This window comes from Dendrobates tinctorius, unplaced genomic scaffold (genome assembly GCF_039654945.1).
Source record: "Dendrobates tinctorius isolate UK_male_01 unplaced genomic scaffold, ASM3965494v1 ptg000056l, whole genome shotgun sequence".
Classification (NCBI taxonomy): Eukaryota; Metazoa; Chordata; class Amphibia; order Anura; family Dendrobatidae; genus Dendrobates; species Dendrobates tinctorius.
The window spans coordinates 6,618,768-6,644,607 of record NW_027361724.1 but is presented as its reverse complement, the minus strand read 5'-3'; the positions used below and the strand labels follow the sequence as shown (position 1 = coordinate 6,644,607).

The 25,840-nt window shown below is 44.6% G+C and overlaps 1 protein-coding gene across 1 annotated transcript in view; it reads left to right on the top strand.

Annotated features, from left to right (window-relative positions):
• The window catches only part of CCDC141 (coiled-coil domain containing 141), a 198,540-nt gene that overhangs the window by 93,965 nt on the left and 78,735 nt on the right, over nt 1-25,840 (top strand). Inside the window, exons 9-12 of the mRNA XM_073577467.1 lie at nt 18,438-18,579; nt 20,170-20,286; nt 20,386-20,577; nt 23,634-23,795. Coding sequence (XP_073433568.1) covers nt 18,438-18,579; nt 20,170-20,286; nt 20,386-20,577; nt 23,634-23,795 — 613 coding nt within the window. The remainder of the gene's footprint in view (nt 1-18,437; nt 18,580-20,169; nt 20,287-20,385; nt 20,578-23,633; nt 23,796-25,840) is intronic.

Below are 25,840 nucleotides of genomic sequence, written 5' to 3'. Positions count from 1 at the left end.
TCTCTTTGCAGTATAGAAGCTGCTTACAAAAAGCATGTTTTGCTGCGTTTTTATCAGGGTGCATTTGTCTCTTGTGCATGCTGATAAAGTTTAGTGCATATGAATAAAGAAAAAACAATGATGCAACTTCTTAAAGGTTTTTGAACCAAAAACACAGCAAAACCCGATATCTGCATTTTGCACTTACTCTTTGATTTCTGCGGGTGGAAAAATGTTGAAAGTGACATGCTGCAGTTTTCAAAGATGCTGCATTTTTTCAATTTATCAGGAAAAAGGATGTGTGTGCATGAGATTTCTGAAATCTCATAGCTTTTGCTGGTGCTGTAAAACACAACTTAAAATTTGCTTTAAAAAATGCAGCAAAAAAATGGTTACAGCATTATTGTCGTGTGCACTATAGACCAGAATAGCGCATGCTGTGATTTTTCTTATTTTTTTCTACATTGACCATTGGAAAATCACTCATTTGCACTTGCACAAAGGTTATAACTTATTATTAGTCATTCTGCACAGAAGAAAAAAAAAAAACCTTTTGTTCATCCGTGAGCTTGTTACAATTTTCATTCATCTTGGTCTGTGTGTATATTTTTGCCATCAGTGTGCCATCCATTTTTTTGAATATGCAAAAATAAATAAATTCGAAGCTTCTCCCACTCATTAAAATGTAATAACCGGATAGCACTGGGATAGCATAGACACAAAGATAACATTTAAGCAAACCATTGCCTTGAATGGGTGAGTTTGATTTGTGATTCAGATCAAAAACAGATGTCTCAGTTTTGTTGTGTGTGTGTTTTTTTTAATACAGTAGGTCCACAAAAAGCATGGACATGTGAAAAATCCCATAGACTACGATCTGAAGTATTCTATCCATAAAAAACTAAAGATGGAACATGTACATGAAAAAAGCATGTCAGACCGAGACCTACATCTCTCCTGCCATTCAGTCTCTTGAAAGTTGTTCTCATCAAGCAGCATTAATTCGGGGAAGATAGACAACAACATAAAAAAATATTTAGCTCTGGTTATTGTTACTGAAGGATTCATTGAAAAAAAAAAGTTGGCCAAACAAATGCCTCTTTTAGGAAAAAAGGAGACACTTACTGCTTGCTCTGTTTGCAAATGACCTGTCTGCAGTCGTGCAAGTCAGGCTGACCCCACTCCGATCGTGCCCGCTGGTCCTTGTCTCCACCAGCCTTTACTGCAGGCGGGTAACTTGTATATGGAGTGGAAGTAACCGTCATTAATGGGTTATTGTTAACAATAAAGGCTGCATTTGCAGGTGCCCCATTTGCCACAATTGGCAAGAATTTTCAAAAAATGCACTGCAGCCAAAACCTAGTCTAAAAGAAATTACTAGAGATGAGTGGATGGATCCGACGAGGTTTGAGTCAAATTTCCTAAGATTCGTGGTTTCAACTGAATTCGAACACTGAGATTTTATTCACGGGTCACAAAAATAAAATCCTTTGTATTTTCACAAATACAATATGCACCCATTATAATCTATGGTGCTATTCACATGTCTATTTTTTTCTAGTATCATGGATGGAATCTGACAAAACAAGTCCTTGAAAAACATGTCCAGTACAGGGATCACATCCGTGCGTCGTCTGTGTGCTGTCCGTGTTTAATGTTTCAAAGGAAAGCTTTACAATTTATCCATCCTTGTAAAGCACTGATGACCTAGTGATGGTAAGAACAGACACACGGATGACACTGATCCAAAACACTGACACCAGGACCATTTTTTTTTACATTCTTGTTTAAACACGAACGTGTGAATAAGGCCTCAGTGCCACAAAATTGTGTCCTCAACACATTTTTCAAGATGAAGATAAAGTGGCCAAGTCCTTTATTGTCTAAAAGATCATGATGCGAGAGAACCGTTCACAAGTATAAACTCTTCTAATGATATTGTATACCAGATCAGCAGTAGTAGCATAAAACAGAGGAAGATCTGATCGATGTATCCTTCTGTTTGATTCTTTGAGAAGCACTTTCTTGCACTTTATATAGGTTATCCAGTCTTTAAAAAATAAAAAACTAAGAAATTTAATATAAAATCAAAATAACCATAACTCCCTCCTTCTATCACCTGGTGATCCAACATAAAAGCTCCAGTTGCCTTCCCAGCATTCATTTACAAACTGCACATGTAACCACTGTAGCCAATCAATGTCAGTAGGAGGTCACAGCTGTACTATCGGTATCACAGCCCACCATTGGGGAATATGGTGACCGCTCTGTCCACTGGTGGTCATAGTTGTGGTGGTCATGTTCTGATAAATAAATACCAGGAATACAGGAGCTTCTTCTACAGTGGTAAGTAGTATAAGGCTGTGTGCCCACGATGCGATTTTTAAGCGTTTTTGCCGCGATTTTCAGCGTGAAAACGCTGCAAAAACATTTAAAAATCGTGTACAGACCGCCCCCCATGCATTCCTATGGCATTCTGCACATGCTGTGCTAATGCTGCGCTTTTTTCCGCAGCGGAATCGCATCGCGGAAAAAAAATCGCAGCATGATCATTCTTTTGTGCGCAATCGCAAAGAACTGCCGCGATTCTGCACCCATAGGAATGCATGAGAACCGCTTACTTCCCGCATGTGGCTATGCCCACCATGCGGGAAGTTAAGCGTCTCATGTGCGGTTGGTACCCACGGTGTGGAGGAGAGGAGACTGTCCTCCAGGCCCTGGGTACCATACCCCTGTAAAAAAAAGAATAAAAAATCGGGGTATATTTACCTTCCGGAGTCCGGCGCTGCATTCCCAGCCTAAGCGTTCCCAGTAATGCCTTGCGGCAAGGTCCTGTGATGACGTGGTCTCGCTATAGTAACGCGAGACCAACGTCATCACAGGTCTCACAAGGCATTACTGGGAACGCTGAGGCCCGGGATGGCAGCGCGGGACGTCGGTAGGTAAATATACCCCGATTTTTTTATTTTTTTTTCTCATTTTTAACATATTATCTTTTACTATTGATGCCGCATAGGCAGCCTCAAGAGTAAAAAGCTGGTCACACTTGTCAAACACTATGTTTGACGAGTGTGACCAACCTGTCAATCACTTTCCAAGCGATGCTTCAAATCGCTTGGAAAGTGCTTGAGAAAATCGCGGCAAAATCGCGAACAGAATCGCGGTAAAATCGCGGTGAAATCGCGCGAAAAAAACGCACGATTTCTGGGAAGGAGTCCGGTTTTCAGTGTGCATTTTAACACGCAACGTGGGCACATAGCCTTAATTTGTTATTTTGTTATCTGCTGCCGCATTTAATTTTTTTTCTAAGGCAAAAAAAGACCATGAATAGAGTTATTACTATCTCAGCCATGGAAGTCCTTCCAGCATTGAATAGTAGAACCGGAACTACTAAATCAGTCAAGAGCTGCTGGGGTACACTGTTTTCGTAACTGAGTTTAGCCAGTTCTGTAGCCCCAGCTTCACTAATCAGACCTGGCCAAAGTTGCTCTTGACTCAGTCATTAAATAGGAATAACCCCTTTTAAGAGGTAATGCAGGTAAAGGGTCACTGGCCCTCAACCACTGTTCTAATAGTCAACCCAGTTTACTGAAGGGTGAAAAGTTACTATGGTCGGATTAACACATCCTTGCTTTGCGGTCCGAATCTCCTCACCTGAACTCGATATATATACACATGAGACTGTCAAAATGATTTTGAGGCTGTCTATTTCTGTTTTTTTTTTGTCTCGAGGCCAACTAGTTTATTGCGGTTTATAATCTGAGCAAAAGGCACATGTGTGAATCATGGAAAACTTTCAGGCTACGTTCCCACGTGAAGTATTTGGTGAGTCTTTGACGTTTCTGCACCTATTAGGAAAATTAGGTTACTTGCATTTTTTCATTGCGTTTTTGCGTGCAGTTATTTTCACGTGCGCTTTTATCACGTTTTTGACTCTGCTGTTGTCTCTTTTTGCTATGTCTACTTGGTGTGTCATTTTTCCACGGTACTGAGGTTACAGAAGTTCATGCCGTCAGTGAGCACAGACTCAGTGATGTCACCGCTAGTCACTGAGCCTGTGCGCGCTGCTTCCCATTCATTCCCCAGTAGTTTACAGCCCGAGCGGTCACATTAGCACCGCTCTGGCTGTAAACTTATTAACCCCCAGATCTGGATTTATGCCGTGGGACTTGACTGAGCGCCGGACAGGTATGCTATATTGTTGGTTTGTTTTTTTATTTTTTTTACAGGTGATCAATGGCTTCCAGATGGGATTAGCAGTGTAATAAATATGGGAAAAATGTGTGGTGTATTATTTCATTAAAAGACTTTATTCTTAATGTGTGTGTATTTAATTAACCCTTTACTTACCATAGGAATAGTAATGGATAGGTGTCTTATTGACACCTCTCCATTACTAAACCGGGTTTAATGTCACCTTACAATAGCAAGGTGACATTAACCCCTTATGACCCCATTTGCCACAGCTACAGGGCAAGTGGGAAGAACCCGACAAAGCTCCAGAATGGGCGCATTTAATAGATGCACATTTTCTGGGCAGCTGCAGGCTGCTGTTTTTAGGCTGGGGGGGTCCAAATTCATGGCCCCTTACTAGCCTGAAAAGAGCAGCCCGCACCTGTATAGTTTTGCCGGGTTGGTTAAAAAATATAAGGGGGACGCCACGTCGGTTTGTGTTCATTCATTCTCCCATCCTCAAGCTGTTGCCGGCAGAGCAGGGAAGAATGACAGCCGACTTCAGCACCACATGCAGGGGAACAGCGGCTTACAGTAGCGCTACTTCTCCTGCGGCCATCAGTGCTCACGGAGGACAGTGTACACTGTTCTCCGTTTGCACGTGTTGCAGGCCATGTGTCCGTGTTTAAATGGACATGTCTGCGTGTTTTGCACATGGACACACGGTCCATGAAAACACGCAGACATCTGCAGAGACACTTTCAGTTGAATGTGTCTGTGTCTCCGGTACGTGAGAAAACTGTTGGGTCGCCCTCCCAGGGCAGTGGGGTACTCGGTACCGGGCCGGTGTCAGGGGGATGTGTCACAGCAGCGGTGACCCGGTCCGTGGCCCTGGGCGCCCAAGCAATGGGGGAGACGTAGTTAATGGTAGAATAGTTTGTGATGCCACCCGTGGTGTTTGGCAAGTAAGATGTTGAGCCAACGCTGCATGCAGATCCGCTGGGACTGATGGTGTGGTGCAGCAAAGATGGTGTAGCTCCCCACAGGTGGAGCTGTAGTCCCAGGGCAGTGTAGGTGCAATGGATGAAGAGAGGCGCAGAATGGTATAGATGTTGTTACCCAGGTGTAGCGGTGATGGAATAACTGGAGGACACCAGGATGTGCGGTTCCAAGGCTTTACTCACTGTTTGCAGTTCACACACACGCCTGCCTCCGTACTGTGCTCTCCAGGTCAGGGCTCCAGCCAACCTCCAGGCCAGATAGGGTTCTCCCTTCCACACTCCGCCAATATGTACCTTCACTGAACGACTCCTCCAATGCGCCTTTAGGTGCGAAGCACTCCAGTACTTAGTTACCCTGGAATGCCTCTCTCTAGGTGTTCCTAGTCTCTACTTGTATGACAGACAGCTGTAGCCTGCTTCGGGGACTCCTCACTGCATCCCGGCTCTCTATTCAGTTGCTGCTGTGTCCCAAGTCTATGATGGGAGCAAGGCATTAGCAGCTCACTACTCCCCCGGTGTCTGTTGCCGGACATAAAGATTCAATCAACCTCGGGGACCGGGCCCCGGCCTTTGCGCTCTGGACTGGAAGGGTTCTCTATCTTTCTTCAACCAGCTTCTCACCGTCCTTCTATTCTCCTTCGTTCCGATCTGTTCTCTCTCATGGAAGGTTAGGTTACCAATCTTATAAGTCTCTTTCTCTGGTCTTTCTCGTGCCAGCAGCCCAGATCACTGGGACCTGCTGCAGCACTTCCTTCAGACACCCATCTTCACTCTTCTCCCTCTCTCACCAACTAACTCTCTCTCTTCCCACTTTTTTATATCATCTCACTCCACCCGCCTCCCAGCACATCTCGTGTTACGAAGCAGGGTTCCACGAGGGGTGCTCTGCTAACCCCCAGCCTGAAGCTGTTAGGTGGCCCCACTGAACTATCCTGTGTGTGGAATGCAGGTGTGGAGCGTGGTCAGGAGTTCCCACCTTACCTGGATGGTGGGGCACTACACCTTAGGAGAAGGTGCAGTACCTCTGTGGCGACTGAAGCCTCAGGGGCACCACATACCCCCCGTTAAACACAGCACGTCCGCGGGCTGCAAAACAACAAAAGGTACAATACAGGAACACACAAACATTTTTAAATGCTATTTAACAATACTTATTTAATCTTCCTAATGTAGGAGGTACATTTCTTAAACGTTACAAACAGGCTAACTTCCTATCTTAGTATCAAAAATTTACTTAAGTGCAATTCTTAATTCAAAGTGCTATACTCAACACATTTTCTTTATTACAATTCTTTCTTTTTTTTCTCTTCTCTACTGGATGCAAGACACCGACCATCTACACTTGGCCTGTCACCTGTCACTTTCAATTCTTCAGTCTTTATTCAATTCTCACATTCTATCTCAAAACTTTTCTAATTCTCTGTATCAAATATTCTATAAAAGACATTTACTTTTCATAAGACACAACATTATCAAATACGTTATCATAAAACATTCAAAGATTCTTGCAAAGTGCCGAACACTGCGCCCAGCCGGGATTTCTTGCAGTGTCCCTTGAGGTAGGCATCATTCTTCGAAAAGTGTCCATTCAAAAACATCATCTTCGCAAAGTGTCTTTGTGTAACCATTATCTTCACAAAGGGGTCCTATATGTAAAACCAAGAAGGGGCACCTAAAGAGGTGCAAACTATGTACAATAAAAGTTTTGGACCAATCAGCGTCTATGATCTCTACAGTTCCATTTAAAAAACAATGCTGCCAATCAAAAACTGGGCAACATGATGAACAAAAAGACAAAGGCACAACTGGTGCAACAAACCCTCCTGGGTAACGAAATTTGGAAAAATTTTTTTTTCTTCTACTGGTGATCCCCTCCTGGGGTTCTGGAAGCTGAACCATCACCATATTCGAGATAATCATTGACCATTTTTAGGTAGTCCTCTTCCCACGATGTCAAGCCAGAGATCTTCTTTTTTAGGCTGTCGGGTTGGAATTGACGGGGCAGTCATTGGATTCCTAGGCACCTGAGCAGCTTGGATGGTGACTGGAGGTGGAGGAGCATTAACAGGTCTCTTTGGCAGGTACTGCTCAATAAATTCTGCAGGGATACAGCGTACATTCAGGGCGTACCATCCCCTGAGCCCCTCATGGTGGGTGAAGGTGACATATTCCCCAGGCTGCTGGTTTCGTTTTGGGTGTCCTTTTTGGCAAGTGGGATTCAACGTCCCTCCGGCTAAAGAATAAGTCACTTATCCTCTTGGGGTCTGCAATAAATCCAAACCCCCCATTCTTGATTGACGTTAAGGACCTGCCCCCATCCTGCGGCATCCTGGGAACTGTAATGCCCAGCACGGGTCCTCTCTTTTCTCTTCAGATCCGGGCCCAGTACAGCCAATCTTCTCTGCTTCCTCTCCCGGTAATCAGCTGCCAGTTTTTTAATGGTGGCTCGGCAATAGGCCTCATTCTGCTCCTCCTCCTCCTCCCGGGACCTGCTTTTGCATACTGGGGCCTGCAGTACCACCGTTTAGGGTTCCGATGTCTCCCCTCGGGGACTGGCTTCCCAGTCCCAGACCAGGTCTAGTACAACCTGGCCGGCCGCGGCAACGGTGGGGCAACCCCGGGTCTTCTTGGGTGAAGGAGCGCCGGACATACCTGAGGTCTCCCAGCAATGCGGCCTCTGCTCCAGTGCAGGTGATGAAGGAGCAGGTGCGGACTCTGGATCCGCAGGGGTCTCGGTGGGGACCGGCGCAGCCACGCCAGGTCCTGGCGGGAGCTCCGCTTCCACCCCCGGGTTCTCCGATAACTTCTCCAGGCAGGTGGTGCTCAACCGCACTGTCAGGGTAGATGTGTAGGTCAGCGCTGCCCGGGGACAGTCTGGTGTGGTAGCGGCAGGTACTGATGGAGGGGGTACCGCTGGTGTAGGCCCCGCCGGGGCGCGCTGCCATCTCAGCCTCTCCAGCGCTTCTCTTCTTAGCTGCAGATGAGTAGTCAGTTCCGTGATCTCATCCTGTAGCTGCCGGCAACTCATGCCAGTTTCAGGGTTGGAGCCGTCAGCCATGGCGCCGGGGGTTTGAACTTCCCCGCGCTCCGCAGGCCTCCTTCCCTCACTCTCCAAAATGGTGTTCTGGCGTTTTTCTCCTTGCTCCGCCCTTCTGCTCGCCACTGGCTTCCTCTGCCCCTCCTTCCGGGGGTGGCGTCTTCTTCCAGCGCCTCCATACCAAGCCAGTATACAAACCCCTCGGGGGGTGGGCCATGCATCTGTCACATAGTAATTCAGGCAGGGAAGGCCCAAGACTCTTCGCGGTCTTTTCTTAGGACCTCCCATCCCTTCACGCCCTTCTCCTCCGCGCCAGCGGCCATTTCTAATGTCCATTTTACAATCTATTAAATTTGGTCTTTTGCACATTTTCAAAAGTTGTAAATCCAAGGCACACAGAACCCGATTGCATTGGGTCTCGTCATCCTGTTCGTGACGCCAAAATTGGGTCGCCCTCCCAGGGCAGTGGGGTACTCGGTACCGGGCCGGTGTCAGGGAGATGTGTCACAGCAGCGGTGACCCGGTCCGTGGTCCTGGGCACCCAAGCAATGGGGAGATGTAGTTAATGGTAGAATAGTTTGTGATGCCACCCATGGTGTTTGGCAAATAAGATGTTGAGTCAACGCTGCATGCAGATCCGCTGGGACTGATGGTGTGGTGCAGCAAAGATGGTGTAGCTCCCCAGAGGTGGAGCTGTAGTCCCAGGGCAGTGTAGGTGCAATGGATGAGGAGAGGCGCAGAATGGTATAGATGTTGTTACCCAGGTGTAGCGGTGCTGGAATAACTGGAGGACACCAGGGTGTGCGGTTCTAAGGCTTTACTCACTGTTTGCAGTTCACACACACGCCTGCCTCCGTACTGTGCTCTCCAGGTCAGGGCTCCAGCCAACCTCCAGGCAAGATAGGGTTCTCCCTTCCACACTCCGCCAATATGTACCTTCACTGAACGACTCCTCCAATGCACCTTTAGGTGCGAAGCACTCCAGTACTTAGTTACCCTGGAATGCCTCTCTCTAGGTGTTCCTAGTCTCTACTTGTATGACAGACAGCTGTAGCCTGCTTCGGGGACTCCTCACTGCGTCCCGGCTCCATATTCAGTTGCTGTTGTGTCCCAAGTCTATGATGGGAGCAAGGCGTTAGCGGCTCACTACTCCTCCGGTGTCTGTTGCCGGACATAAATATCCAATCAACCTCGGGGACCGGGCCCCGGCCTTTGCGCTCTGGACTGGAAGGGTTCTCTATCTTTCTTCAACCAGCTTCCCACCGTCCTTCTATTCTCCTTCGTTCCGATCTGTTCTCTCTCATGGAAGGATAGTTTACCAATCTTATCAGTCTCTTTCTCTGGTCTTTCTCGTGCCAGCAGCCCAGATCACTGGGACCTGCTGCAGCGCGTCCTTCAGACACCCATCTTCACTCTTCTCCCTCTCTCTCCAACTAACCAACTAACTCTCACTCTTCCCACTCTTTTATATCATCTCACTCCACCCGCCTCCCAGCACATCTCGTGTTACGAAGCAGGGTTCCACGAGGGGTGCTCTGCTAACCCCCAGCCTGAAGCTGTTAGGTGGCCCCACTGAACTATCCTGTGTGTGGAATTCAGGTGTGGAGCGTGGTCAGGAGTCCCCACCTTACCTAGATGGTGGGGCACTACACCTTAGGAGAAGGTGCAGTACCTCTGTGGCGACTGAAGCCTCAGGGGCGACACACTATCACTACATGTACCTGGAGCCACTGACTTGTGAAACAGGCCTTAGACACAATTCTTTTTTTTATCTTGATTATCCAAACATTGTGTAATGAAGGGCCCCTTCTAGTTTTTAAGAAGCAATAGAATAAGAATTTGAAGTTTTTTAAACTGATTTTTTTTGTGTGTGTTTTTATTTGGTACTGCCTAAAATAGCCAAATATTTGTGCATATCTGTCTTCCAACATGGCTGAAAAATGTTATGACTAGCATTTTTCTAACATGGAATAAATTGTATAAACTCCAAAAAATATGCAAGCGTGGTCATAGATTTTATATTTTTCTCTTAGAAAAGTATATTTGCTTTCAACCGAGGGTAATGGAAAATAAGTTTGTACTCATTTGATAATTTCTTGTTACAATGGAGCAATAGCATGAACAGAATTCTTCAAAATGTTCAAATTTACCAAAATTTTCAAAATTATTTCCAGGCTTTCCAATGATTATATCTACCCCTTTTCTGTATACGATTATCATTAGATTATATTGACGTAAAAATGAGCTGCTTTACTTTATGTTTCTAGGACTATTCACTAATGGAACAAAATTAAACATTTAGCACTGAGATTAGCACTTTGTTAGTTTCATCAGCAGATATAGAAAAACATTTACTGTTCCTGCTATTTCTATTGTGGGATTAACTAGGATTTCATCATTATCCACCAGTTTATTTTAATTATTGAGCTAAAATATGATTGCTTGGAACAATTAAAAGTTATGTTAACATCTGGCTTGGAGATGCTTCCACATAAAGTCGTATGAAATGAAATACACAGCAATTTCCCAAGGTTTTTTTTTTTTTAAATTAACTGAATTGCTCCTGTTAGCAGCTGAATTGATAGAAAATAAAGTGGAGAGAGAAGATGCAATGCAGTGTTGTTTCAGGACAGTTAGACTACTATTGAATCATTAACAGGGTCAGACTGGCCCATTAAAAACATAAAACACTTTAACATAATAATAAGGCCCCTAGTACAACACCATGAACAGAAAATTGTAATCCTAGAATGTAATCGATGTAGTAGATGTCTTTAAAGGGCACTGAAACAACAGATGTAAATGAGAACAAAAATATTATAGACAAATACAATAATCCAAATTGCCGTAAAAGTTACAAATTTTATTGAAATCCAAAAACAAAAAACAAAATACAAATAGTTCTGGCATTACAAAGTCTAAAAATGGTGGGAGAGCAATAGTGGGAACCCGAAGTGTCACACTGTGATGGTCGTCAGTAAGGGAAAAGGGCCTCAAACTGTCCCTTGAACTGGGACCCTAACTATCTCAGTCCCGGGTTAAGGCTCCGTCACACATAGCGATGCTACAACGATCCCGACAATGATACGACCTGGTAGGGATTGTTGCTGCATCGCTATGTGGTCGCTGGTGAGATGCCAAACAGTCAGATCTTCCCAACGACGCAGGAAGGTACGGCGACCCGTAGCATCCTTTGTGACGATTCAGACCAAATCCACGCCTATGTGTCTCGCTTCTAAGTCGCTAACGAGGTCATTGGTAAGGTGTCAAACATACCGATGCATGCTACCCAGCGGGACCTCAACTATCAAAAAAATGTCCAGGACATTCCGACACGACCAGCGATCTCACAGCTGGAGCCTGGTCGCTGCTACCTGTCAAACGTAGCGAGATCGCTGCTGAGGTCGCTGTTGCGTCACAAAACTTGTGACTCAGCAGATCTCTCTGTGTGTGATGGGGGCTTACTCTTGAAGGTAGAGAAACCCGGGTCTCTGACCTTGCTATGCTCCTGTTAAACTTTAATCTGTCCCCTCCCTCACTTCATGAGGCATGGGACAGAAATGTAAGGTAAACAAGACACAAAGACAAAACAGGGATAACAGAAAACCTCTATTATACAAAAGCAATAATAGGGAGAATGATAGGAACTGAGAGGAATAAACTACAGTAAATGTGAATAGGGACCAGGAAATAAACACACATGTACTACAGCAAACTACAGGTCACAACTACAACAACTCCACTCCAACAACTTAGCTTTATCATTCAGCACAGAAAGACAAATCTTTTACCAGCATGGACTAAATGCCCAGAGCCAGTATACACTGCTCAAAAAAATAAAGGGAACACTAAAATACCACATCCTAGATATCTTTGAATGAAATATTCCAGTTGCAAATTTTTATTCATTGCATAGTGGAATGTGTTCAGAACAATAAAACATAATAATTATCAATGTATATCAAAATGAATATACCATGGAGGTCTGGATTTGGAATGATACTCAAAATCAAAGTGGAAAATCAAATTACAGGCTGATCCAACTTCAGTGGAAATGCCTCATGACAAGGAAAAGATGCTCAGTATTGTGTGTGGCCTCCACGTGCCTGTATGACCTCCCTACTGTACAATGCCTGGGCATGCTCCTGATGAGGCGGCAGATGGTCTTCTGAGGGATCTCCTCCTAGACCTGGACTAAAGCATCTGCCAAATCCTGGACAGTCTGTGGTGCAATGTGACGTTGGTGGATGGAGCGAGACATGATGTCTGTTGTGAGTTCATTTTTCCCTTCACCATTGAGGTCTGATGAACTCCCTCCTCTGGTGAAGGAAGGTAGTGAGGCCGATTACCAAACACCTGGGCAGCTAGATGATGACTGGGTGGCTGGAATTGAGGACTGGATATAAGGCTGCCGACGCCCTTCTTCCTGACTGGTGATTTTCCTGCTGGATTCTTGGAGACCAGTCTGATTCCTGCATCTCAAAGCTAAGTTTTTCTGCTCTTCTTTGTACTCTTCAGTTTTGTTTTTGTTTTGCCTTGTTTTTGGGAGTTCTGCCATCCCCGGCCGGGGGTGAGCTGAACTCCATTTTTGTCTCTGATCTGTTGATATTTTGCTCTGTCTTCATAATATACCTGAGTGCTGATATAGTCTTTTGAAGCCTAGCGACTTCAGGGTCTGTTTTTCCTATCAGTCGGTTGACTCATTTTGATAGGGTTTTTGCGGATGGCAGACAGCAGCTTTCCTATCCTGTCCTATGTAGTTAGCTTGGGCCCCATCATTTGCTCAACCTATCTTTCTATCTGTGTTAGTGTTTTCATCTTGCTTCACCGTCATTATATGTTGGGGGCTGCCTATTGCTTTGGGGTCTGCTCTGGGGCAGTTTAGTTTTTCCCCTTTCTGTCTTTAGGCTATATAGTTCTCCGGCTGTGATTGAGGGGTCTAGGGCACCGTAGGAACCCCCCACGGCTACTGCTAGTTGTTGTGGATAGGTTCAGGGGTCTGCAATCCGATAGCTGCCAACCTCTCTGGTTTTTCTGGACTTAGCTGGTATTTTGTTTTTTCCTCCTTCGGTGACTCATCATAACAGATGTCCCAGATGTGCTCAACTTTATTCGGGTCTGGGGAATGGGCGGGCCAGTCCATAGTTTCAATGCCTTCATCTTGCAGGAACTGCTGACACTCCAGCCACATGAGGTCTGGCATTGTCCTGCATTTGGAGGAACCCAGGTCCAACCGCACCAGCATATGGTCTCACAAGGGGTTTGAGGATCTCATCTTGGTACCTAATGGCAGTCAGGCTACCTCTGGCAAGCACATTGAGGGCTGTGCAGCCCTCCAAAGAAATGCCACCCAACACTGATTCTGACCCACTGCCAAACCGGTCATACTGAAGGATGTTGCAGGCAGCAGATCGCTCTCCACGGCATCTCCAGACTCAGTCACGTCTGTCACATGTGCGCAGTGTGAACCTGCTTTCATCTGTGAAGAGCACTGGGCACCAGTGGCGAATTTGCCAATCCTGGTGTTCTGTGGCAAATGCCAAGCATCCTGCATGGTGTTGGGCTGTGAGCACAACCCCCATCTGTGGATGTCGGGCACTCAGACCATCCTCATGGAGTCAGTTTCTAACCGTTTGTGCAGACACATACACATTTGTGGCCTGCTGGGGGTCATTTTGCAGGGTTCTGGCAGTGCTCCTCCTGTTCCTCCATGCACAAAGGCTGAGGTAGCGGTCCTGCTGCTGGTTTGTGGCCCTTCTACGGCCCCCTCCACGTCTCCTGGTGTACTGGCCTGTCTCCTGGTAGCGCCTCCAGCCTCTGGACACTACGCTGACAGACACAGCAAACCTTCTTGCCACAGCTCACATTGATGTGTCATCCTGGATGAGCTGCACTACCTGTGCCACTTATGTGGGTTGTAGCATCCGTCTCATGCTACCACGAGTGTGAAAGCACAACCAACATCAAAAGTGACCAAAACATCAGCCAGAAAGCATTACTACTGAGATGTGGTTCTGCAGGTGGGACCACAGACCACTCCTTTATTAAGGGTGTCTTGATAATGGCCAATAATTTCCATCTGTTGTCTATTCCATTTGCACAACAGCATGTGAAACTGATTGTCAATCAGTGTTGCTTGTGGACAGTCTGATTTCACAGAAGTTTGATTTACTTGGAGTTATATTCTGTTGTTTAAGTGTTCCCTGTATTTTTTGAGCAGTGTATATACAATATATATACAGAAATACAGAAGGGTGAATAGATCAAGAATAAGACCAAGATGGACAAGTATAAAGGCCTGACCTCAACTGAAGCCCTAGAGACTGCTAAACAAAGGGTTACAGCACTCGCTGCAAGACTAGGGAGATACACTAGAGAAGCTGAGGCCATGAAGATAAATGCCCTGTTCTCCAAAGAACCATCCAAGGTGTACTCCCAATTACAGAGAAACAGCACAAAGGATGCAACTCTACCAATAGCAAAGACTTAACAATACTGGAGGAACATATGGGAGAAGAAAAAAAAAACGCACAACACCATTGCAATGTGGCTGCAAGATCTGAGAATGAAACACAGTAACCACGTAGAGCAAGTACCAGTCACCATTACAGAAGCAGACATCAAACAGCGGATCAAGAACATGAAGAGCTGGACAGCACCTGGCCCAGACATGATCCACACCTACTGGCTAAAGAAATTAACCGGTACATGAATGGATGGCTGTAATACCCAGTTCTGGCACTGCACCCGGTTCTGGCCCTGCTCCCAGTTCTGGTCCCTCACCCGCTTTTGCTCCCGAGACTGCCCCTGTACCTCTGCGAGGTCCCTGTCTGGATCCTCGCTCTCTCTCTGTCCCTCGGCGTCCTGCTGCTGTTTCTCTCTCCCCCACTTCCTGGCACGCTGCCAGCAGGCCTCCAGGGAGAATACTTAGGACACGCGCGCTTCCCTCCATTCTCTTAAAGGGACAATGTACATTTTTTGAAAAATTCAATTAACCAATAGCAGCTCACTGATTATTACTTCTGGCCCCTCCGTCATAGGGAGGGTGTCGGAGCAACGGGTAACTACTCTTGCTATATCCGGTTCTGTTCCTGTTCTGTCTGCACTGTTATAGCATTCCGTTTTGCACTCTGCTTATACTGTTTGTTTCCGCAGAACACCAGTGACCAGTTGTACAGCTATCCTAAGATGACACCTGTACCTATATAATCAAGTGCCATCCCATTCCGCCACTCGCCATCCAAACCCCTGGACGACACTAGAGTTGCATCTCTCATACCTGGTGTCCGCCAGTCAGCTCCACTATATCTGTAATATCTGTTTATCCGTTTGTCCCGCTGGGACAGCTGCCACGTGTCTGGGGTCTAACTGGAGGTAGCACCTGTGTCCCCCAGGTATTCCACTCTGGTTTTGTTCAAGGGATCTTACTACGAATACCTGGGGCTCACTAGTTACGCCCTCTTCGGAGCCCCCTGGACCGAGGTCCCGAGGTTCCACTCAAAAAATAAAAAGCAAATGTGAACTTCATCACCTGTGCTTCCGCTTCCATTCGTCACAATGGCAAAGCAGATGAACCAACTGCTAGAAGCAGGCCACCACCCTGCTTGGGGTAACGCAAGGAAGAACAGTGCTGATCATGAAGGATTCTCACAGAGGAACAGTTCCATCCAACTTCCCCCAATAACCTGCCTTACAACAACATGGAAACTCCTGTCAGGCATCCTAGCCACCAAGCTACAGAGTCATATGAACCAGTACATGAATCCAGCTCAGAAAGGAATGGGGACCTGGGACCAACACCAGAGGTTCTAAGCATCAGTTCCTAGTAGACAGAGCAGTCGCTCAAGACTCAAGATCCAGACAGACCAATCTCGGCACAGCCTGGATTGACTACAGGAAAGCCTATGACTCAATGCCACACACATGGATCTGTGAATGCTTGGCTTTCTACAATGTCAACAGGAAATTAAGAACCTTCCTCAGAAACTCAATGGGGCTATGGAGAACAACATTGGAAGTCAACTCAAGACAACTAGCACAAGTGACCATCAAATGCGGCATTTACTAAGGTGATGCACTGTCCCCATTGCTGTTCTGCATAGGCTTGAACGCTCTCAATCAGATAATTACAGAGTCTAGCTATAGATACAAGTTCAAGAGTGGAAGCACCATCAGTCAACTCCTCTACATGGATGAAATCAAGCTGTATGTGAAAATTGAACGAGACATAAATTCACTGATCCACCTGACAAGGATTTATAGCAAAGACATCAGGATGTCCTTCGGACTGGAGAAGTGCGGCCGGTTGGTAATAAAGAGAGGCAAGGTAGTCAAAACTGATGGAGTGGAATTACCAGCAGGGCACATAGCAGATGTACAGACATGCTAAAAGTACCTCGGCATCCCACAGGGATATTGTCACGGTCCTGTCAGCGCCGGCGGGCAGTCACCGCGGAGCAAGGAATCACCCACACTGCAGAGGGGCCCGGGGTCGGACACAGCCGGATAGTTCAAGCCAACAGGACCTGGAGAAGCTAAAGTCAGTGAGCAGTGAAGGACCTACGGTCATGAGACTGCAAGGAGACGGGGCTTAGCATCCTGCTGTCAGAGATAGGCAAAATACTATACAGGAATACTCAAAGTCAGACAAACCGGGTCATACACAGAGATAACAATAAAGTACCAGGGATGAGACAGAACGGATAGTCGGGGACAGGCAGTGGTCAAAGCCAAACAGACATAGAAGGTACCAAGCAGAATCCAACAAGCAGTATCCAGAGAACAGACCGAGTCATACACAGAGTATCAGGCAAACAAGAACACAGCACAAGCACACTCCGGGGTCACCACACTATGCCAAGGGCTAAAGTATAACTGACGGGGATGGGAGAGTCTTGAGGTTATAAGAAGCTTTCCCAGAACCAGGGAGAGGCCACAATCATAAGCCCCAGGTGTGCAGGTAAGCCTGCACTGGGATCACAACCTTTAACCCCAGAAATGCCAGTCATCAGCACTGGTTCCAGACATTAACCCCACATGTGCCAGTCAAACCCGAACTGAGATCATGACAGATATGGTAACCTTGATGAGGAGGCAAGGAAAGCTGCAACATTCAAATACTAGCAAACAAAATTTCAAGGGCAGTGAACATATAATTATAGGTGGCCCTGACCCATGGTGACCACCCCATAACATGCACTAGCTGTGGAATAACTCCCAATACCTTGTATACAAAAACACTTGGAGTAAAGACATCCACCAAAAGGAATAATTAAAATAGTTTTATTCTCAAAGACTCATAATTTTAAACAAGAAGCACATAAAGACGGGTCACATAATTAAAGAGCTCCATATGATGAAGAATTCAGGTGCAGAAAAAACACACATGCAGCAATACTAATAGCAATGGAGTAAAAAGTATATATTGGATATATAGATATGAATAAAGTGCCAGTGCTTCAAGTCTTACTCTAAAATATCCAAGACATCCCACAGAGTGACCCCCTCTCGGTAATATCCCGTCACAGCATAATAGCTCAAAGTCTCAATTTGGAGGCCACATATTGGAAACCATTCAAAATCGCTTACCCATAGCTGATTAGTATACGTAAAGTACACGTGTGACATGCGTTAGTGATGCGCTCGTCTATAGGAGTGTATGGGTGCGTTAATGCATCCGTTACACAGCGTTAATGCCGCTATGTAACGGATGCATTAAACGCAGCCCCCGAATGCTATGTGAACCCAGCCTTAGTTTGTTTCTGGTTTGCATGCTATTTTTTTTTCTACCCAGATACAAGAAAATTTTAAAAGTAATATATAGCATTCAACATAGGAACGTGTAAGTCATTCTGATTTCTGTTATATTTTTCCACACTTTGGATCCACTGCTGGTTTTGGTTTGGAAAAAAAATTGTGTGACCGAAGCCATGAAAGGCTCTATGTGAGCCAATTTACAAATTTTATTTTTTAATTTAATTTTGGTTTTTGGCAATTATGAAAAAATGGATGCAAAATGTTCATAGAGATTGCACTGTCTGAACCCGGCCTAATGCTTGTAACGGGGGGACTGAATTTTGTGAATTGTTGGAGACTTCTCTAAGTACCCAGTGAGCGGGGAGTCATTAATTATTGCAGTTCTTGGAGGCCTGACTTCTTCTAGGCAAAGTTATTCTCATCTCATGTTTATTATTCTGGCTATTATCCAAAGCAATGGAGGTGCTAACAGCTGTTTGGTTCATATTTAGCCCTGGGATGAAAGGAATTCAGGAAATGATTGGATACCTTCAGAAAAGAGTAGATCAGCTACTCAGCCAGAGCCCTGCACCTATGGAAAATTACTTCAAGCAACAGGAGACAATGGCATCATTAGAGGATCACCTTAAGAAGGTACTGTGCACAAAATTTACAAACGTATACAAAATATACAATGTGCGCTGGAGAAAAAAATACTGGGAAAGTGCAAAACTTTAAACAGTGCATACTGTACATTTATCGCTTAGTAACATGTAATCAATGGTGTAAAATCCATCATTATTGAACATTGTGCCCAACCACATCCCATACCGTGCACACATACAAAAAATGAATTTCTGTAGGGAACCAATCAGCACACTTTTACATATGGATGCAGTTCTATGAGTGTATAAGAACGTGCCCCACTCACCCTCAATAAAAAATTACAGTATTCCTTTTTGTAAAGATCCGATGCGCCAGTCAAGAGAAATCTAGTGTTGAAGCCATATACAAATTGGGTTGGAAGTGCAGTGGGGGAGTATCAATGCATATGGATTACTTCTTCCAAGTGGATTGACACCCCCCCCAATGAGCTTCCAGCCTGATTTTCCTATGGCTCCTTTGCTAGATTTCCCATGACTGGGATTTCAGATAAAGTATAAATGAAAAAATATAAATTTATTGGGGGACAAGCTAATATAAAGCCATAACACTGCTCCAGTGTGTAAAAATACTAGAGATGAGCGCATCAGGTGAGATTCAAAATCGTGCAGATTTTACTGGGAAAATCATTTACAGTAAAGTTATTCTCCTCGAATTCAATGTCCTGTATTATGTTTTATCGTCTATATTGATCCTAGAGGATAATAAAGGTAACATGTTAAAAATAAATAAAACTGTCCTGACACCCCTGCTGCTTCTGATGCTCGCTCAGTCCTTAGGGCCTCTTCTTTCTGGAAACGCATGCCGGTGCCTTCACTCTAGAACAGGTCTTCCAGCTGTGACCAGGCCTTGGAGGTCAAAGTAACGTTATAACATTACCGTGACCTCCATTGTTTGGTATCTTCGCTGTAGAGTAGGACTTCTGTCCGCAATCAGGCCTCTGAGGTCAGAGTGAGTCATATCTCAGCTCTGGTCACGACAGGAAGTCCTGTTCTGGAGTGAAGACATCACTGCACTACTGTGGAAAGATGAAGCCATGAAGACCGGACAGCAGGCGGAGGTGCCAGAACAGGTGAGTAGGGAAGTATTATCTTTTATACTTATTTTTAGACTTTTACTTGCTCTCTACAGCGGCCATTTTGCTGAATTCACATAACGCATTACAAAAGATATGTATTCTGGAGAATTAAAAGTTTTGCCAAATTTGAGTAGAACTCAATTCCACGCAAATTCGCCCATCTCTAGTAAAATGTGCAAACAGTTTTCTTAAAGGAAGAATTAGTGCACGTCACCAAAAACTAATAATGATTATAAAAATTCTGATGGTACAGAACATGTGGCTACAATGAGGACCTTAAAGAGAGGGAGTAGAAATGCAGTTGGACCCTTTCCTCTGGTGAGAACCTGCAGGTGGCTCTACCGAACCATGGAATAAAGGGGAGGATTATTAACCTAAAGCATGTGAAAAGCTCACAGATGCAATGGGGAGCCTAGCTTAATCTTCTCTGAGGCATCTCCTCTGTTCTGTGTATACCACTGAAGCTTAGCAATATCTAGTAGAATGCACATTTTTGTTTGCAGGTATCTACATGGATCCACAAAATAAATTCAGATTTGGAAAGTCACAGCCACCCAGACAGTATCAGTCAATGCGAGGACGTACGATATAAACTTGGAGAACTGGCTAAACAAACTAAGGTGACACCATAGATCGCATAACTGTACGCATTATGTGTTACACTGGCAACTTTTGTTTAAGAAAGTTTTTGAAAAGTTTAGTTTTATGATTTAAAACAGGAAGCATCCAAATTTATGGAGTCCATTGTGCAGCTACTAAGCGAAGTAACACAGACAGCTCCCTCCGGGGTTGACGTGGTTTCTAACCAATCACAAGTTCTGGATGAAGAACTAAAAGCTCTGGATCAAAGTATTGATGAAAAGCTAGAAATTGTAAATGTTTATATTGCCTTTATAAAGTCTTCGGAAGAGGTAAATTTAATTTTTTCGGGGTGAAAGGTAAATTAGATTTGAGCTATTACTCAGATGTAGCTATGTTTTTTTATTAGACATACGGTATATGTTGTAAGGTCTATGTCAAATTGATACGTATTGTTAATTGAGAAGTAACCAAAGTATATTTTAAACTAATTCAAAGGTGACCATGGAGCGCACCGCGGGGCCTGGGGGTATTCGGTACCGGGCCCGTCGACTTCCATGGGGACGGTGTCACGGCGGTGGCGACCCGGTCCGTGGCCCAGAGGCATCCAGTAATAAAATAGGGGAAAGTTGTGTGGTATTTATGTAGTAAAACTAAAGATAATGTTTATAGATGGTGAAATACGTGACGCCACCTGTGGTATTCTAGTCAGAGGTGACCAGCACTGCGGTGTTGTTCCTCTGGGATGGATGTTGGGCGCAGCTATGATGTTGTAGCCCTCCACAGGTAGGGCTGTAGTCCCAGGGCAAAGATGTTAAATAAATAGTAAAAATGGCTGTAAACATTGGGGTGCAGATAAATGAGAGAAAGACACAGAGAGGTGCCGTTTCTTTACCTTTTACTGGTAATAGGTTGCAGTCCGGAGTACCACATACAGGTGATGGAGGCATTCAGGGGATCCACCTTGCCAGGTAGGGATTTAGGACCTTCCTTTCTGCGCTATGTGTGTGGGTCTCCGCTGTATATAACTATGCTGCGACCCTCTATTTGTGATGGTTTCACTAACCTGTACGGCTGTCAGCGTGAGCCTATTCCACGGGTACCGTTCTCTTCACTGTCGGCCCCGGGCTCCTTATCCGCTGCCGTGCCTTCAGGTGATCAATGTGCACAGGAATTTACAATCCCCTGTACTTTCAGATTCGGCTATCAGGACTTACAGCTCCTGTCAGCCTAGGACTCTGATGTCCCTTTTCTCTTTATTAGTGCTTCACTCAGGGATATGCTATATGCAGTATTTTAGCTTCCCTAGAGTCTCTCAGTCTCTGCTCTTGTACTTTCCCTCTTCACAGATCAGCTGCCTGTCTTCATCTGACAGGATCTTCCAGAAAGATCTCTTTACCTCACGTCCTCTCGTTGTACTGTCAACATTTCTCCTGACAGCTCACAGCTGCTTCATTTCCATGACAACCCCCTCAGCTGATTTCTAGCTGACTCACCAACCCCCTCTGCTGGCCAGAATTTATAAGGCAGCTCCCTTTTCTGACCTGCAGCAGGAATTGTGATTTAATCTATGTTACCTGGCATGGGGGTCCCCTTTCTGCCTCCAAGCATGACTTCACCTCTTAGAGGGAGGCTATGTCACTGTGACAACCGGACTCTGGGGTGTCACATTAATGTGACACCCCAGAGTCCGGTTGTCACAACCACATTATGGCTGTACTTCTTTTTGTCAATTAAAAAAAAAGCGACGTAAAAGCTTTGAAAAGTCTCTAAATTTTTGAGCAACGGGAAATTGCTCCAAAGTGTTGCGACTTTTGGCGTTGTCATGCCAGTCTGAGTCAGCTCCACCAAAATGGACAGAGCTGGGGAGCCAGTAAGTTCATCATTTTGTAAGCCAAAAAAATGCTACTCCGGTCCTTCAATCAATATTTTGCGCAGTTCATGGATTTTGCGCAAAATAAAAAAAATGCAGTTTATTCTTGTCTTTAACCTTTATTGCTATTTATTAGCACCGAATGTCACAGAATTTGAGCAGAGATTTCCAGGTGTATATAAAATTACTCTGGAGTGTGGGGCCAAAAATGGCTGAAAATATCTGACCACACAAAACCACACTCACAATGATGAGCGTAAAAAATAGATTTAAAAAAAGGCACAAATTTAAAAGAAAAATGAGGCACAAAATGAAAAACTCCAAAAACTAGACTAAAAAAGGAGAAAATGCAATAATGAATTAGTCATAAAGTCCTGCACTGTCTCTGGAAAAGTTCCAGAAAGCATTTAGGATATGTGCTCATGGTGTTTTATAGATGCTGGTGACTGATAGATTTGCTATAGAAAGACACTTCAGGAAAACGTCAGTGTCGTTTTTCCTGAAGCATCTTCTTTGCTATCTTTTGAAGCCTGAAGTGGTGCAAAGAAGATTAAAACAAAAAAGATGGAATATATTCACAGCAAGTCGTTTCAACATTGCAGTGCATATTTTTATTATTTTTAACATTTATCGAGCATATTTCCAGTGCTTTAACCCCTAGATGAAGCAACATACGAAACGCATTTCTGGTCGAGAGTGGCTGCCCGATCTTCAGTGCACATCAACTCTAGTAACATTCATTTCTGATGCAGGCATTCACTTACTAATTTAATTTATTAACAGTTACTTGTCTTTGTATTCCATGCCTGACTCTGATTTTATATATTTATATTTAATATGATGTACTAGGATCGGGCTTCCCCGTTGTCTCATCTTTGTGCAGTGTAATTTTTATATACTTTTTTTGCCTCAATAACTATCTATTTTATATAATTGCCTTGTAATGTTTTCATTTCCTGTTCTGTCCAGGATGTCACCGTGTCCCAGAATTCCAAGCGGAGGAAGTTCACCGACCACCATATTGGGACACCCATGTGATGGGTGTCTCAATATGGAAACTGGTGCTGGTATCAATCTATTGCATGGTACCACCAGCGGAACACCGTCACACCACACCACACACACTCTATTCGCCGTACGCACCACACACATACACACACACACACACACTCTCACACTCATAGACTCTCACACCCACACACTCACTCACACGCTGCAAAACCTGCCCCTATCGTGACATTACCGCCCTCCCGATGCGATAGCCTCGAACCTCCATCTAGTTATTCTTATATTTATGTTAATGACTGTGTCTTTTACATGTTGTATCTATGGTTTTGACTTGTCTTACGCCATTTTGCGTTAAATGCATATTGGGGATGAGTCCTTTTTCAGGTGGAATCTGCCTGAAAAGCACGTTGTGTGCACATACCTTAAATATGCTCCACACTGGGCTTTCTCTGTTAGCAGCACTTTTTATATGTCTAAAACTTGTGTATCTTATCACACTGTATTAAGCTGGATCTCCACATCCAACTTCTAAAAGAAGTATACACACCCAAGTCAGACGAAGTAACGATGACCACACTGGAGATCGCAGACGCACAGATTCAGGGAGTGCTGGATGAACTTTTCTGTGTTCAAGATATGGGACAAAACTGTTTAAACATTATAAAAATGGTAAGAATGCTTCATACATATCAGTGTTAATATTATGCCAAAAAGATAAAAAGTTTTCCCTACTGGAAAAAGTCAGAAAATGTATATGACCCTTCAATTGGAGATGGTTATAAGGGTTCTCTAGTTTTATTACCCTTCCCCTACCCTATGTATATATTCCCTTTCCTTCCCTATTTTTGGTTTAAAAATTTCAATAAAAACATTTAAGCAGGAAATGTATACTTGGATCATAGAACTGCTAATCTTAGTAAACTTTCAGTTTTGTTTATTTTTACACTGCGTTTAGAAGACAAATCTTTAAAACCGTCACCAGGCTGAAGTTGACAGATCCATTGCAATTTGCTTCTTTATTGATTCAAAGGGGCATAAGAAAAATGTGCAATGTCTCAGACCTAGAGTTCTTCTTTGATATGGATCGCACATGCCATCCTTCCACTATGACAAAAACGGACCATTTTCATTAAACTTTGATCAGAGTGTGGTCAAAGTGTCATCCATTTTTTTTCGTATGTAAAAAAAAACGTTTCTCCGCCTTCTCCATTCTGACAGTCTGTGAAAATCAGAACACACTCAGATGGCATCCGAATGCGATGCAAATTTTTTCATTGACCCATAGATTTGCATTGCCATTTTTAATCCGACATACCCCTGCCAGAGCCCATCCAGCGGGCGTGGCCCCCTCCATATGGAGTGAGTGAGGCTGCGCCCACTGGATGGGCCCTGGCTGGGAGTATGTACAAAGCATGCATGCCCTCCAGTCCCTGGCTCAGAAACTGGCGAATCCCCCAGTGCACAGTGCGTGTGCTGGGGGGATTCATAAGTCTGCAACAAAAAGAACACGGCACTCTTAAAATGAGAGGTGCCCAAGTAGGGTATCCAGCCCATGTAGTACATTGTCAAACAAACTTGGCACTCAGAAGGTAGTGAGAATAAAGTTCCTTTTATTGTGCATTCATTGTAGTTAAACGTTTTCGTTCCTACTGGGGACCTTCGTCAGAAAAGAATGCTGTTAGGAAGGAGGAACCCTAGTAGGTTAGCGCATGGTATATGTGAGCTGCATCATACAGAGTGAGTGCAGAATTATCGATTTGGACCGGACAGCCCTTTTATGCCTACAGTCAATGGCTTTGTTGGGGCTTACATTTGAACCCTGGAATATGGAATATCCACAAATGCACTGACAGGGCCACTGACTGTAATGATGAAGACTGCGTCACTGTGTACTCTGGTGGACATCATTTTCTGCCATATATGGCGAGCTTAGGAGGGCTCCAAGATGCAGTCGACTACATCTTGGAGCCCACCTCAGCTGATCATAAAAGTCTGAATATGATGTCCAACAAAGCACACAGAGACTCTGTCTGCATCATTACAGTCAGTGGCCCCATTAGCACAAACTTCTGAAACCCAATCTCTAAGGCTTCAGATGTAAGCCCCAACGAAGCTACTGTCCGTATGCTTAAATGCAATGTCAACTCAGTCTTAATGGAGTAGACCAGTCCAAACTAATAAGTCTGCAGACTTATGACTCAGACCCAGGACGGAATGGTATGTATGAGTTATACATATCCCTGGCCAGTGGATGTGGTCTCCCTCTCCATACATTTGTATGAAGAAAGGCAATTCAAGTGTATGGAGCGAGGCCATGTCCACTGGCCGGGGGTATGTATAGCTCATACATTCCCTTCCTTCTGTCTGATTCATAAGTCTCCAGACTTATTGGTTTGGACCGGTCAACTCCATTAAGGCTGAGTCTGGGTCTGTAACCAGTGAATCGCCCCAGTGCATGCACTGTGCATAGTGTGTTCACTGGGGGATAAGTCTGCAGTCACACAAAGTGACTGCAGACTTATTGGTTTTGACCGGGCAACCCCTTTTAAGGGTTAAAAGTAGGATTACCCGCAAAATAGTCAAATATATTTTCGTCCAAAAGAAATTAATCCAAAAATACATTAGTATATGAACTGTAACTAGAAGATTCACTTTGAAACAATATGAATCTTTAGTAGAAATGAATATAAATGGCATCATTGTACAATTCTGTA